Consider the following 14,287-nt stretch of genomic DNA (forward strand, 5'->3'; position numbering starts at 1 on the left):
TTCCCAAGTTCCTCATGTACCAGACGCTCCAACCTACAAATAAATGTGGAACAATAATCAAGAGACCCAATAAAGATTATTATTTTATGCCACCAGTGAAACAAAATTATGTGGAGTATCTGTCTCCCCACCAGAGCGGTATTTGATTGATGGAGACTCAGCAGCATTAGGCAAGTAAAGGTGTGGTCACAAATAATGAACTGTGAAGCGTCATTACCAGATGTTTTAATAAGGCAAAAAAAATAAGTGTACCTTTATTTTGTACACACAGAATATGTCACAGCAATGAAAGCGTATCACAGTTTAGATGCTTATTTCTTTAGTGGAAAAGTCTGTATGTGTTGCACTTCAAAAAAAAACATTTTTTTGATTTCCTTTGTGATTGTGGGACTTGAAGTATTTGATAAAGACTTATGTCAGGGCCATAGCTAGTCAGAACTTCAGATTGATGGTAGAAGGTCTAGACTTACATAGCTTTCACTGGTCAAGGACTGCCCAAGAGGACGTTTGACTGACATGTAATGTAAAAATCGTAGTTGGTTTTGTTCCATGTCAGGTTTAGGGGCGAGAAATTGTAAAGTTGATGTCCCTGTAATAACAGACCAGCTTGTGTGTTTAAATTATTAATTCAAGAACATTGTGCAAGTTTACTGCAACAATGCAGAGAGCATACAATACTTTTAAAAATCTAGAAAACTCCAAAATTTTGTCGATCCTGGTAAGCGATCATTGTCACAGTTGTAAACACGATGCCGTGCTTCTTCTACAAAGGAGTCTGATGTCACAACATTTTTTTCCACGTGTACTACGTGGAGTTACAGAGTCTTTGAAGTACTAAAGGAGTAATGAATTGAGAAATCAACTTTCCCAGTGAGCTTTTTTTTTTTAGCTTTAGATATATTAAAGGTCATGGTAATATAAGAATACTTCAAAACCTTAACTGTTTCTAGAAAAGTGTGCCATATGGATCAGATGTTAAGCCAATGGATGTATGGGTGTGACGTCTGAGGCTGAAACTAGGTCGTAGCTAATGGGGTGAAAGTTAGGAACATTTATTGGGGTCAACAGCACTGGTAAGCATGTAGCTGATACAGTATATTGATAATAAAGCAGATCTCTGGAATACTTAAATCATGACATTGATCAGTAATATATTTCTGACAGTGTTGTACTCGAGTCACCAACTGTCGAGTCCGAGTCGAGTCTCGAGTCCCAGTGTTCCGAGTCCGAGTCACCAAAGAAGAGTCCGAGTCGAGTCACCATTACCTGAGTTCGAGTCCGAGTCGAGGCTCGAGTCCCGTGTTCGTGTCCAATTAATTATACTTTAAATTATCATTTATTTCTGTGATGCAAAGCTGAATTTTTAGCATCATTCCTCCAGTCTTCAGTGTCACATTATCCTTAAGAAATCATTATAATAATGATGATTCACATAATACTTTGATGAATAAAAAGTAAAAAAAAAAAAAAAAAAAAAGAGAAGCAAATGTTTTAAAAATAGAACTCTTTTGTATCAACAATATACACTACTGGTCAGTAATTTGGGGTCAGTCATTTTTTTTTTTTTTTTTTTTTTTGGAAATAAATCAATAATTTTATTCAGCAAGGATGTGTTAAATCGATTAAAAAGTGACAGTGAAGGAGATTTATATTATTTGAAAATATGTTTTTATTTTGAATAATTCTTTTGAACCTTTTATTCATTTAATATATTAGGCAGCGGAACTGTTTCCAACACTCATTAAATCCTCATATGAGAATGATTTCTGAAGGATCATGATCACTGAAGACTGGAGGAATCATCCTGAAAATTCAGCTTTTATCACATAAATAAATGATCATTTAAAGTATAATAAATTGAAAACAAAATATTTTAAATTGTAATAATATATCACAATATTACTTTTTTTCTGTAATTTTGTCAAATAAATGCAGGCTTGATGAGCAGAAGAAACTTCTTTCAAAAACATTACAGTAATGTGCCCAAACCTTTGGCCTGTAGTGTATGTAGGCAAATACATTTGAAATTATTGTTTATTGCTGCTTCCATAGACACATTTGTGTATTTTACAAACTATAAATGTATTATTTTGCTATAAATTATATGTATTTAAATATCTGAATGAAATCTAAAATAAACATAAGCGGGATTAAGCGCTGAGCGCGTCCGTCTTTGGTTCTGCGCCAGCCATTGCAGAAAGCATAGTTTGAATCACTTATGAAGTTATGTCCCGTCACTGTACATTCGCTTCACTGTACGTAGACATCGTCGACGTCTGATGCCAAAAAGGCAGACATCGACCAACCCTAGCTTCCTCTGTTTATTATCATATGTGCATTAGTCAGTAATAGTTTCTGCATTTTCCTAATGACAATATTTAGCCCGCGAATAATGCAGGAGAATGCGGCGTAAAGTGGGTGACGTCAGTGAGTGTGTTGTCAAGCAAGGAGAGCGAGCGGTAGCAGTGTCTGTGAGGGGAAAAAAGATCTCGGTCTGCGGCTGGTCTTGGAGCCCGAAACAGGAAAAGTGTAACATCTTATATCAAATTTTATAACCTATTTAGTCAGAAACAACATAATTAATTTGATGAATCCTCAAGTCCGATTTTATATATCCTTGAGAGTCGAGTCCAAGTACGAGTCATCAGTCCGCGAGTCCAAGTCGAGTCACGAGTCCAGAGAACGGAGTCTCGAGTCGGGCTCGAGTCCAGAGAATAAGGACTCGAGTCGGACTCGAGTACTCCATCACTGATTTCTGAATAATGACCAAGAGGCATTTGCTTTACATCAGTGTCCTCATCTCCATGTCAGGTTGTTTTTTCCCCTGCGCTATTCTCTAAAATGCATTTTGACTTATGACAATTACAAATACCTATATTGTTTATTGCTGTGTAATTCCTCTATTGTCTTCTTTCAATAAAATTACATTCATCTTTTTCTCAGATTGTTTCAGTGTGTAGGGGCCTAGATACAAATATCTGGAGCTTTCTACACCCCCACATTTCCTCAAGATAATTGGTGATCCTATACAACCCTGTCCAACCCATCAATACACCTCTGCAAGTTCAGTTAAATCAGTTTTGTCCAGTTTTTTCCATCCTAATTAAACATGTCCCATGCTTTTAGATGATTTGAACTGAGTGAGGGATCCTTTTTTTACTGCTCACTGGTAATTATCTTAAGTTCCCGATTTTAATTAAAGTTCATGGATTTCATTAGTCACCGGTGGTTAAGGCCAATCATCACAGAGACAACAGCCAATGTTTCAAATGGCAGTGGGATTGAATAGGCAGTAAGTTGAGGCAGTAAAATCTAGGGAATACAGTGTGCTCAATAGGGCTAATTTAATGTTGGAAGCTAGGGAGCCTTTTTTTTTTTTTTTTTTTAACTGGAACAGTAACGAAAACTGTATAGACTGAAAGGCACTGCATATCAAAGTAAAACAGGTGTCATGTTTAAAAGAAGAAACTACTTAGGTGTCTACATGAGAGGTTTGTCGAAAAGGTTGTAGATGTCATCGGACTGGAGATCTGTAGCCTCTAACTTGAGGTCCACTGTGATCCTTTGGATTTTAAATAGCTGCTCAAACATCTTCAGGCTGAATGGCTGTGAACAAATAAAATGTTACATGTGAACAGTGTTACTGCTATATACTGTATGCCATTCACTTCCAGTGAAGCCTGTTGGTTCTGTGAGTCGTTCAAGGAATTCACATAGATTCATATTGTTTAAAAATGCAACATCAATAGTGTGAAAATGTGGTGTTATTTATTTATATATATATATATATATATATATATATATATATATATATATATATATATATATATATATATATATATACACACACACACACACACAAGCAAGTTGATTCTTGAAAAATGTTGGTAGTGACTAACAAATTTTCATAAATTCTAACCAATTTATACAGAACTGAAATACTAGTAATTAAAGCAGTCTTATTCGGACATGAACAGCTTGTGCTCCTACCAGCGCTTACGTCTTAAGTGTCCCATTCATCATGTTCCGGAGAGCATTTGTGTAAAATGAACATATGTATGTGGTCTATATTTCTGCCTCACCCTCTTTTGGTATGCACTCAATTCTTTCTTTTTAGACATATCCATTAGCCTGCTGTCATTGGTGGTCACCGCTTGTGGCTTGGCCCTGTTTGGCGTATCTCTCTTTGTTTCATGGAAATTGTGCTGGATTCCATGGCGCGAACGAGGCCTATCTCCAAGCACCAAGGAGGGACATCCAGACCCACCTTATCCTCCTCCTCCACCCCTTCAACCCCAGCGCCCAGGGGTGGATGCCACCCTCGACCGCCGGAATAATGCCCGATGTTCAGTGGTAAAAGAGACAACTGTGCCACCCACTCCAGTCTCTCCGCCAGTTCCAGGATCTCCTCCTGCAGTCCCAGTGCCTGAGGCAGCCCTCAAAATAAGCCACACTTCACCTGATATTCCACTGGAGGTGGAGTCTAAGACTCAAGAAAATGGTGTCCATGGCAACACACGCATGCAGAGACAAATCACGGATCCCTCCTCAACCTGTGTCAGGTAAGTCATCCTTCTATAATTACTTTAATGGATTCTGGTAAAAACATCAGTCTCTCAACAATATAACCGGCTGAACTCTAATCAGAGTTTATCACTAAGTGTCTCTATAGTAGAGGACACTGACCTCATAAAAATGCAGTTTTCATGTTAAAGTTGGAAAATTTTAAGGCAGGCTTATAGACTTGCAGTGCACATTTTAACATTACATTATAAAATGACAAGAACATTCTTGAATAAGGAAAGTAAAAAGGCTCTTTTTGCAATCATGTTCATTTTGTAAAATAATTAAGCCACACCAAGTTGACATGCAGCCTCATAATTAGTTAGTGATCGGATTATGTAAACCTGAATGAAATTTAGAAAAGGTGTAGCTCTGAAATAATCCAATCAATAATAATAATAATAATAATAATAATAATAATAATAATAATAATAATAATAATAAGCATATAAATGCATCTATATGACTATTTTCTTCAACAACAACCACAAAAAAAAATAAAAAAACACCTTTGCACACATGGAGTGTCATGATGTATATGTTTCTCGAGTCTTTTTATAATATGATCTATGTTGTATATGTTTCACGTCTTATGAACGTGCATATGTTCATTTACATCTTACAAACTGCTCATTGGAGGAGACTGCATATTTATTAAATATTTGCTAAAAAAAAGCTTCTCTGACATTGTCAACTTTCCTTTTAGGTATGTCATCAAGGCAAAAATTACTTTTTTAAATGAACATTTCACTCACAGTTGCTCCAGTAACATACATTTAAACCAAAATGTATTCAGACACCTTCAACATTTTCTCACATTATCACAGTTTATTCGCTATGGTTTAGAAAATGGTAATACAATACAATAACTCACTGTGTCAGAACAAATTAATCTTGATAATGTCAGATAACTTTGAAAGAAAGGTATGTGATGGATTACAATCAATAAATCAGCTGTCAGCTGTTAAATATTTAACATTTGTATCAATTTTACTGGTGTTAGGGGTTAACATTTTATGACCCAGCTTATGACTTCAGTAAAGAAATGAAGACAAAAAGTCAGGATTGCAATTAATTAAAATTAAAAATTTACTTAAGAATAGTTTGCAGTTTCAAAAGCAGAAGCCAGCTTCAAGTCTCACAAGGAGTTCATAGGCCTTGCTCCCACTCTCACCGTCTCGTTGCCTCGCCTTATCGTACATACAAATGGCCCAAACGGTTATAGCATTTTCAAGGTCTTATCCACGTCATTACTGCAATGTGGATGGAAAGTCCCAATGATTTATTAGCCACAACCTGAGAATCAATATACTAGCAGGTCAACCTTAGTTTCCTCGCTTAGATACAATTTTTACCAGTTCAGCCAGAATGAAGAGTCATGTACTTGTGTTTGTATACTCCTACGAGCATGGGTTCCTCTAAGGACGGCGCTGTTCATCAGTTGTTATGGTCAGAGGGACGAATAGGTGGTTTTGTGGGATGAAAGCCAAATCATGGATTGCGTAAGCTGTTTGCTACGCGAAGGGCAGAGTGGCTGCGCAGACTCCAGGAAGTTTTATTCGGTGAGGTTCAGATGGAGTTTGATGAAGAGTGTGGTGAAAAGCTCTGGGTAGCTCGGAGGACACTGCGTGCAAGCAGGAAAGGCCTGCACGGTCAAAGCAGAAGTCACCACAAAACCATGGCATTCAGTATAAGCACAAAGCAAAACAGAAAGCAAAGATATGTTGTTTGTCTGGGAGTTTTAAATGGGCCCCAAGGTCCCTACTTGGGGGCGTCTCCGGCCAATGAGATATTGTTGTGAGTTCTCACTTCTCCTGTTCATGCATATAATTAGTGTAATGTACGATTTAACACTTTGAAGAAACCAACTTTCCTATTGTGATCACAGTACCTTTTACACAAATTTACCTTGCATCAAAATGATGAGAATCATTTATCTATCACATAGACATCAAACAGCTTGCTATTCCCATGATGGGAGCAGAGATAGTAAATATTCATATGTGATACATGTCTCGCGTACCGAGAAACTTTACAAGTTACATGAAAATATACATAATACCTTAGTGGGGACTGCATGCCAATGGTTATTGGCTCGTTTCTATACACTCGAAGTAGATTGGTCTCCCAAAATAGATCCCAATTCGTTGGTCAGTTCTGAAGTACGTCTCCATTCCCTCCTTCAGGGAATGAGGCTTACATAGGTAACCGAGATGTTTTATTTTGTGGCAGAAACAAACTTCCATAAAATGTTACTTTATTTAAAAATGCAATATTCCAATTTTGCCCATAAGTTAAATTTGTAATTTCGGATGGAACCATAGGTAATGTGAAGATGAGTAAATTCCTTTTTACTGTGGTAAAGTAACACTTATCGTAAAACAGAATCTGTGTTGTCAAAATGCCAGAAGTTTGTGTATTGATATGCGTATTGATTAGTAACACTTATTGTAAATCCGTTTCTGGCTTCTAATCTATCAGTAGGCTATTTTTTATTTCGGTCTCACTGACTGGCACATTCATTCAAAACTTCCATATTTTGACAAAACGGAAAATCGTTTAATAATCAACACATAGTTGTCAAAATGCCAGAAGTTTGCGTATTGATTTGTTATTAGACTGACTATTGATACTGATTTTGTTTATGATGATTTTTTAAAGGTCTTACTAAAAAGTATTTAGTATGTTTCTTTAGTATGAGATTTTTATGTTTATTTATTTGGCTCACCAAGTAAGCTACATATCTAATAAATTGTCTCCTACTCTTTGTCAGCAGGCAAAGTTCAATTCGGCGTCAGATGAACCAGTCTAACCCTGACTTCACAGTAACCCAGTTCCAAAGGCAGGACTCTCTGACTGGCATGAGTCTGGGCCAGCTAAAACCAGAACTCTACAAACAACGTTCCCTAGATGGCGAGGACAACCGAAGCAGTCGTGTAGGCAGCTGTGGAAGTCTCCACTTTATTCTTAAATATGACTGTGACCTGGAGCAGCTCATTGTCAAGATCCACAAAGCCCAAGACCTCCCTGCCAAGGACTTTTCTGGAACCTCTGACCCATATGTAAAAATATACCTTCTCCCAGACCGCAAAACCAAGCACCAGACAAAGGTGCATCGTAAGACTTTAAACCCAGTGTTTGATGAGGTCTTCCTCTTCCCTGTGGCATATGCGGACCTGCCCACAAGGAAGCTGCACTTCAGTGTATACGATTTTGATCGTTTTTCACGCCACGATATTATTGGGCAGGTGGTGGTTGACAACTTTCTGGATCTAGTGGATTTTCCCAGGGAGACCAAACTCTGCAGGGACATCCAGTATGTGTCTTCGGTGAGTAGAATGTTATGCTTCTGTTGAAATGTATATTCTAAGAGATAAGGATACATTTGGACAAAAAAATAAAAAGAACACTTGAGAGCCAGTTGAGATATTCAGAGACTAGATCGGTTCCAGTAAGTATTCACAGTGCTTCAGTTTTCCCACATTTTGTTATGTTACAGCCTTATTCCAAAATGTATTAAATTCTTTATTGTCTACCTTAATTCTACAAACAATTACCAATCATGACAACGTGAAAGAAGTTTGTTTGAAATATTTGCTAATTTATAAAATATAAAAAATGAAAAAAATCACATGTACATAAGTGGCCTTTCCCATGACACTTAAGCTCTTAAGCACTTGAACTCAGGTGGATCCTGTTCCCTTTATTGAGGGAACTCGCACTGCGTCGTCGAGTGACAACACTCTGGGAACGGCCCCAGCGTTACGCTACTAAAGCATGAATGAAATCTATCCAACTCTGATCGGTGCTGCGTCATGACGTAGTAGATAACGGCATAACCGTAAGATACAAAGCGACGCTGACACGCACACACACTAGCTTTTTGCTCTGTGTTTGAATTGAATTTGAATTTGAATTTGAAGCGCTCTGTGTTTGAATTGTTTGTCTATTTGGTGTTGTTTGTCCAAAAAAAAAAAAAATAAATAAAAAAAATAAAATAAAAAAAAAATATATATATATATATATATATATATATATATATATATATATATATATATATATATATATATATATATATATAGTGAAGCTGGCAGGCTCGCGAGCCTCACGGTTCTGTCCTTCTGTCCTACGTCTGTTGAGGCAGCACGACAGCGATCAGTAGGCTCGCAAATGAACTCTTGGGACTGCTGAGGCACATTCTCAGTCTCGCTGACAGTTCAGATGTTCTCCTTCCCCGCGTGTAAGCCCGCGTTGCGGCCTCTTCCCCCGGGGTGGAGAACCCGATGCTCGAGCCGTCTGATTCTGAGGAATTAGGCGTGCACAGTATCGAGACGGTTGATGTTAAAGCACCCAACACGCCACTTCATTCATAAATAAGGGTGCTCGGGCAGTTCTCGAGGGGGCTGCCTGTATAGTGACCCAGTGTTTCTGTCCCCATGCTTAAGTGGATCGATTCCAAGGAATCAGACGTGCACAGCATTGAGAAGTAGTAACGAGACCTCGCCACTTCATAATGCATACGATCTCGCGTTGCAGAGGCAGCACGTAGACTAAATGCAATAAAATAAAAGTGAACACACGCGATCGGTGTACATGTGATACTGTTGGTGTGAGGCATGCAGTCAGCTTCTGAGGGTGCTGGCTGTGTTCATTGAGAAACGTTTTTTTGAGTGTTTCAGCCTCGCGCCTGTGGTCTTTCGTCTCGAGGGATGAAAGCCAAATATGTTGTAAACTAATCACATCTCACGTTTGCTGTGGCAGCGTGTAGATGACGATTCGGTTAAATACATATTTAACCAGTATCTTCTGGTGATGATGGTTGCATTTAATTTTGAGGAATTAAAATTAAACATTATCTGATTTTGAGGAGTTAGACATTTTTATTCAGCCTATCATTCAGACCATGTTCACTTGAGGGGTGATTATGGTGGCATTAAATTCTGAGGAATTAAATAAGATTTATCTGACTTTGAGGGGTTAGATTATCAGCCTATCATCGAAATTGTGTTCACTTGTCTTATTCATCTACGGATTCACAGTGGCCGCCCAAAGCTGTTACGGACTGCAGTTCAGTGTACCAATACCGAAGTCATCTGTGTGTTCTGAACGGTGGTGTGCCCAGCCCAGTGGCCTGCTTGCCAGCCCCCTCTCCCAGGGGGCGATCAAGGTCACTTCCTCTGTGGAGTTTTCTGGAAGTCAATGCTGCGATCTGCCGTCTACGACGCTCGGGCCACATTGACATCCAGTGAATGGTGTTTGCACACCGAAAATCCTCCCCAACTAAGCTCTGCCGGGTGGCTGCTTCAGGGGGTCGGGCAGAAGGCTCGGTGGGTACCAGAGTAGAGTATCTTGGTGTATGGTTATGCCTCCCGAATATATCTACTTTGGCCCTGTTTACCATGGTCAAAGGGTACAGACTGCAGTTTAGTGTACCAATACCGAAGTCATCAGTGTGGTGGCCTGCTGGCCAGCCCCCTCTCCCAGGGGGCGATCAAGGTCTCCTCCTCTGTGGAGTTTTCTGGAAGTCGATGCTGTGATCCGCCATCTACGATGCTCAGGCCACATTGACTTCCAGCAAACGCATGCTGCTCCAGCCGCCTCTAGAAAGACTTGCAGCTGGGCAGCGAACGTGTTCGCACACTGAAAATCCTGGAGGCTCAGTGGGTACCAGAGACCAGCCTTGAGAGGCTGGTTCCCCTAGTAGAATATCTCAGCGCATGGTTATGCTTCCCGAATATATCTCCTTGGGCTCTTTGTACCGTGGGCAAAGGGTACAGACTGCAGTTCAGCGTTCCACCACCGAGGTTCATCTGTGTGGTCTGAATGGTGGTGTGCCCAGCCCCATGGCAGGTTATGGAACAGGAAGTGTGCTCCCTGATGGTAAAGGAGCCCATATAGTGTATCCCTCCACCAGACAGGGAGTCTGGCTTTTACGGTCGCTACTCCATATCTCCATCCTTCCTGCCCACAGGAGGTTCCTGAGGTTCGCTTTTGGGGGCGAAGCGTACCAATATCGGGTTCTTCCTTTCGGCCAGGCTCTTTCGCCCCGCACCTTCACGAAGTGCATGGATGCAGCTCTGGCTCTACTGAGGTTCCAGGGCATCCGTGTGCTCAATTATATCGACGACTGGCTCATTCTGGCCAGGTCGTGCAATATGGCGGTTCGACTTCGAGAAGCCCACGTACAAGGACCTTCCACTCTGTTCACGTCAAGCTGAGCCATACTTGAAAAAAAAAACTCTCCGAAACTTGTAAGAAACCGGAATGAGTATTTTTGACACAGAAATACTCCATCAAACGTCCAACATTAGTTTTTGAAACTTTGTCTATGTTTAGGATGGGAATCCAAGTCTTTAACAGTGTAAAAAGCTCAGTATGTATGAAACAGCATTTCACCCCCCCCCCCCCCCCCTTTAAGTAGAATCAATAGTGCATACTTTTTACTTTTACTTCGTTACATTTTGCAGCAAATATTTTACTTTCTACTCCACTACATTTCTACAACATTTTGTTACATTTTCGTTACATTTACTGATCAGTTTCAGGGCTCGAGATTAAGGTTTGTTCGGATAATTCATGGATAATAATAGGCTAATGTATGAACTGACGGTTGCGCTGTTGACAATCGCGCAGCCTCTCGAGGAGAAATGGAAACAAACCAAAGCCGCTCGTACAGAGAAACTCAGTAACATACTGCTGTAAATATTCAAAATGTGAAGGTTTTTATATTTTATAATGTATAATACAGTTAAAAAACATCACATGCCATGACCAAGAGTGCTGTTTACCTGAATAACATCACGACTGAAAAGTGACACTGATTTCATGACAGTTCCATAAACAATTAATTAAAATTAGTCACTTATATTTTATATGCAATATAAACTGCTTTTGTTCTATTACAGCAGCGGAAATATTTCCAAGATCCGATCATATTTCCACATCAGAACCACAACGCATCTCACAGCAATAGTGTGTTAATGAATGATTCAGTGTTTGAATGAATCGGTTGAATCAAATATTCAATGACCTGTTTGTAAACGAACGTTCATTCATGAACGAATCAGCCGTTTGAACGAACCGACTCAATGACTCACTCATTAATACCTGCCGCCGCCTACTGGTAGTTTAGTTTCATTTTAATTGTTATACAGGTACTTTTACTTTTAATACTAAAAGTACATTTAAAATCAAGTACTTTTTTACTTTTACTTAAGTAAGATTGTCGTTGTAGTACTTCTACTTTTACTTACGTAAATATGGCTCTGGTTATGTGTACTTTTACTTAAGTACTGAGATTCAGTACTTCCTCCACCACTGAGTCCAGGGGCCTATTGCAAAAAACTAGGATTGGGGATTAAGCCGGGATATTTTGGTGATCCTGGCTCAATTTATCCGTTAATATACAGTTATCTTTCATTAGCGTTATCATTATTGGTATGAGTTTGCCTTCAGGGTATGTTTACATGACAGTTGTGTACTGAATTTTGCCTAAAAATTACAAGATCACCAATATATCCCGGCTTAATCCCTTATCCTAGTTTTGTGCAATAGGCCCCAAGCCTGGTCCTCTCTCGTCCTTCCCTGTCATCGCTCCTCATTTTATGCTCCCATCAATCCTCCATGAGATCTGAGACCGGTGTGACACGCCGCTTGTGCTCATCATCAAATCACTCACCGTCCTTGCGTTGCTCTCATGGCTCTCGCTCATTTCTGCTCATCACTATAAATGTCCAACACAACGTAAATGCTCCAGATTCATAGCACAGTAAAGTTAGTTTTAGGTTTGATAGTCGCTGCATATTCTGGGCTGCGAAAGGGACCGTCTGCAAACTCCACTCAATCCAAAAATATAAACGTCCAATCATTCAATCAAATGGATAATATATACAAAATTATAGTAAATGCCTATTGGGCAGAATTACAAATGTGAGCTTCTGCAAATAGCTTATTTGTACAGAATACAATTACTTTATTATTATTAGGGTCGGGACTTTAACGCATTAATTAAGATGAATTAATTACGGGAGTTTAACGCGTTAAAGCTACACTGTGTGATATGTTTCCCCATCTAGCGGTGTAAATGTATATGACAATCCAGTGAATATTAGTTTCTGTTCCTCTCAATTACGATTTCGTTTTAACTCCTACGGTGGCCTATTTAGTCCAAGATTAGACCTCGTTCATGACTGCCATTGAGTGTTAAATCGTATAAAGCGAAGCTTGAATTTACAGGTATGTCCCTCTTTGGCTAATGTACTTTCAAGATGGAGGGGCAACATGGCGACCAGCTTTCGAACCCCTCACCCGTATGTATTTTCAATGGCATATTATAAACTTACGAAAATACTTTACTACTTGAAAGAAGTAAATATACATTAATGAGCACATATATTTTTGAAAGAACTAAGTGTTTTTAGCTAAGAATAAACTAAAAAAGTTACACAGTGTAGCTTTAATTAATTACACAAAAAATTTTAAAAATAATTTTAACAACACACATATTTTTGCACGTTTTTCAATGAATGAGTTTCGAAGGACCGATTATACTGGAACACCAAATAGCGTTCACGAGTCACGACAACAACAAACCATAGTGAACATGATGAGACCGCTTTGCTTGGCCCTGTGGACGGGAAATTTAGTTTTAAAAAATGAAAGGATGGAAGCGTCGACAAGAGCATGGTTGTGTGCAAGCTATACAAGAAGGAATTTGCGTATCACCGCAGCACATCCAGCCTCAAATATCACAAATATGCTTTTGCTACACTTAATGGCAAACATTGCGCTGGTCTGCTGGACTGAAATAAATAAACAATATTTTGTTGATTAAGCTTATGTATTCAGTCATTATTCAATGGTATTCTAAAAATCCATGTGAAAAATTACTTCTCACTGTTCTCAGGTCAAATATTTATATGCAATTAAAATTTGATTAATTTCAATTAATTAATTACAAAGCCTCTAATTAATTAGATAAACAAAATGTAATTGAGTTCCAGCCCTAATTATTATTATAAAAAAGTGTGTGAAGAAAGGATAGAAGTTAAGCAGAATAAAGGTGTGTAGACAATTCAAGCTCTGTGTTCTTCATTGCCCAAGCTGCTTAATGCTACAAAAAAAAAAAAAGGTACTACACTTTTTTCTCATCTAAAACTTTTTTTCTCTTTATTTTGTCCTCCAATTCAACACAATAAAAATGGTGGCTAGCTAACATTAGCAATTAAGGTGACCGAGAATGGTCATGATAGGTTAACTTGCCATGGCCATAGCAAATTAACTTGCATGAACCTGAAACTATATCGACCACAAGATCAGTTTGTCAAGGTAATGACATCCCTGTAATTATTATTATTATTAATTATTGGTTATATTATATTACCTCTTATGTATTTGCTTTATTGAATTTCCTTTATTTTCCCCTGATTTTAATGTATCTATTTACCCTAATAAATTAAATAATTATCTATTTTAATAGTCTACTTAACCTTGTAAGACACACTGTTTTAATATTACAACATCAAATTTAGCTCAACTTAAATACACCTGCAGATATTTTTTCCTATCTAAGACCACATTTAAACAACTAATAGGTCCTTTTCTTCAGTATCGCAATGCTATTGGATGGAATATGTTGTGAATAGACCCTTTTACCTGGTCATGAACTCACACAACCTGCAAACTTGACTTGAAGCACATCATGACGTTTTATTGGACTGGATAA

At 38.6% G+C, this 14,287-nt stretch overlaps 1 protein-coding gene across 2 annotated transcripts in view; it reads left to right on the top strand.

Moving 5' to 3' along the window:
* Positions 1–14,287, top strand: part of syt9a (synaptotagmin IXa) — a 64,385-nt gene that overhangs the window by 17,646 nt on the left and 32,452 nt on the right. The window contains exons 2-3 of one of the 2 annotated variants that reach the window (XM_067419713.1): positions 4,118–4,562; positions 7,340–7,892. In XM_067419713.1, coding sequence (XP_067275814.1) covers positions 4,118–4,562; positions 7,340–7,892 — 998 coding nt within the window. Of the gene's footprint in view, positions 1–4,117; positions 4,563–7,336; positions 7,893–14,287 lie in introns of both variants that reach the window. The other variant, XM_067419712.1, reaches the window with a different exon arrangement.

The sequence above is a fragment of the Pseudorasbora parva genome, chromosome 16, assembly GCF_024679245.1.
Source record: "Pseudorasbora parva isolate DD20220531a chromosome 16, ASM2467924v1, whole genome shotgun sequence".
NCBI lineage: Eukaryota > Metazoa > Chordata > Actinopteri > Cypriniformes > Gobionidae > Pseudorasbora > Pseudorasbora parva.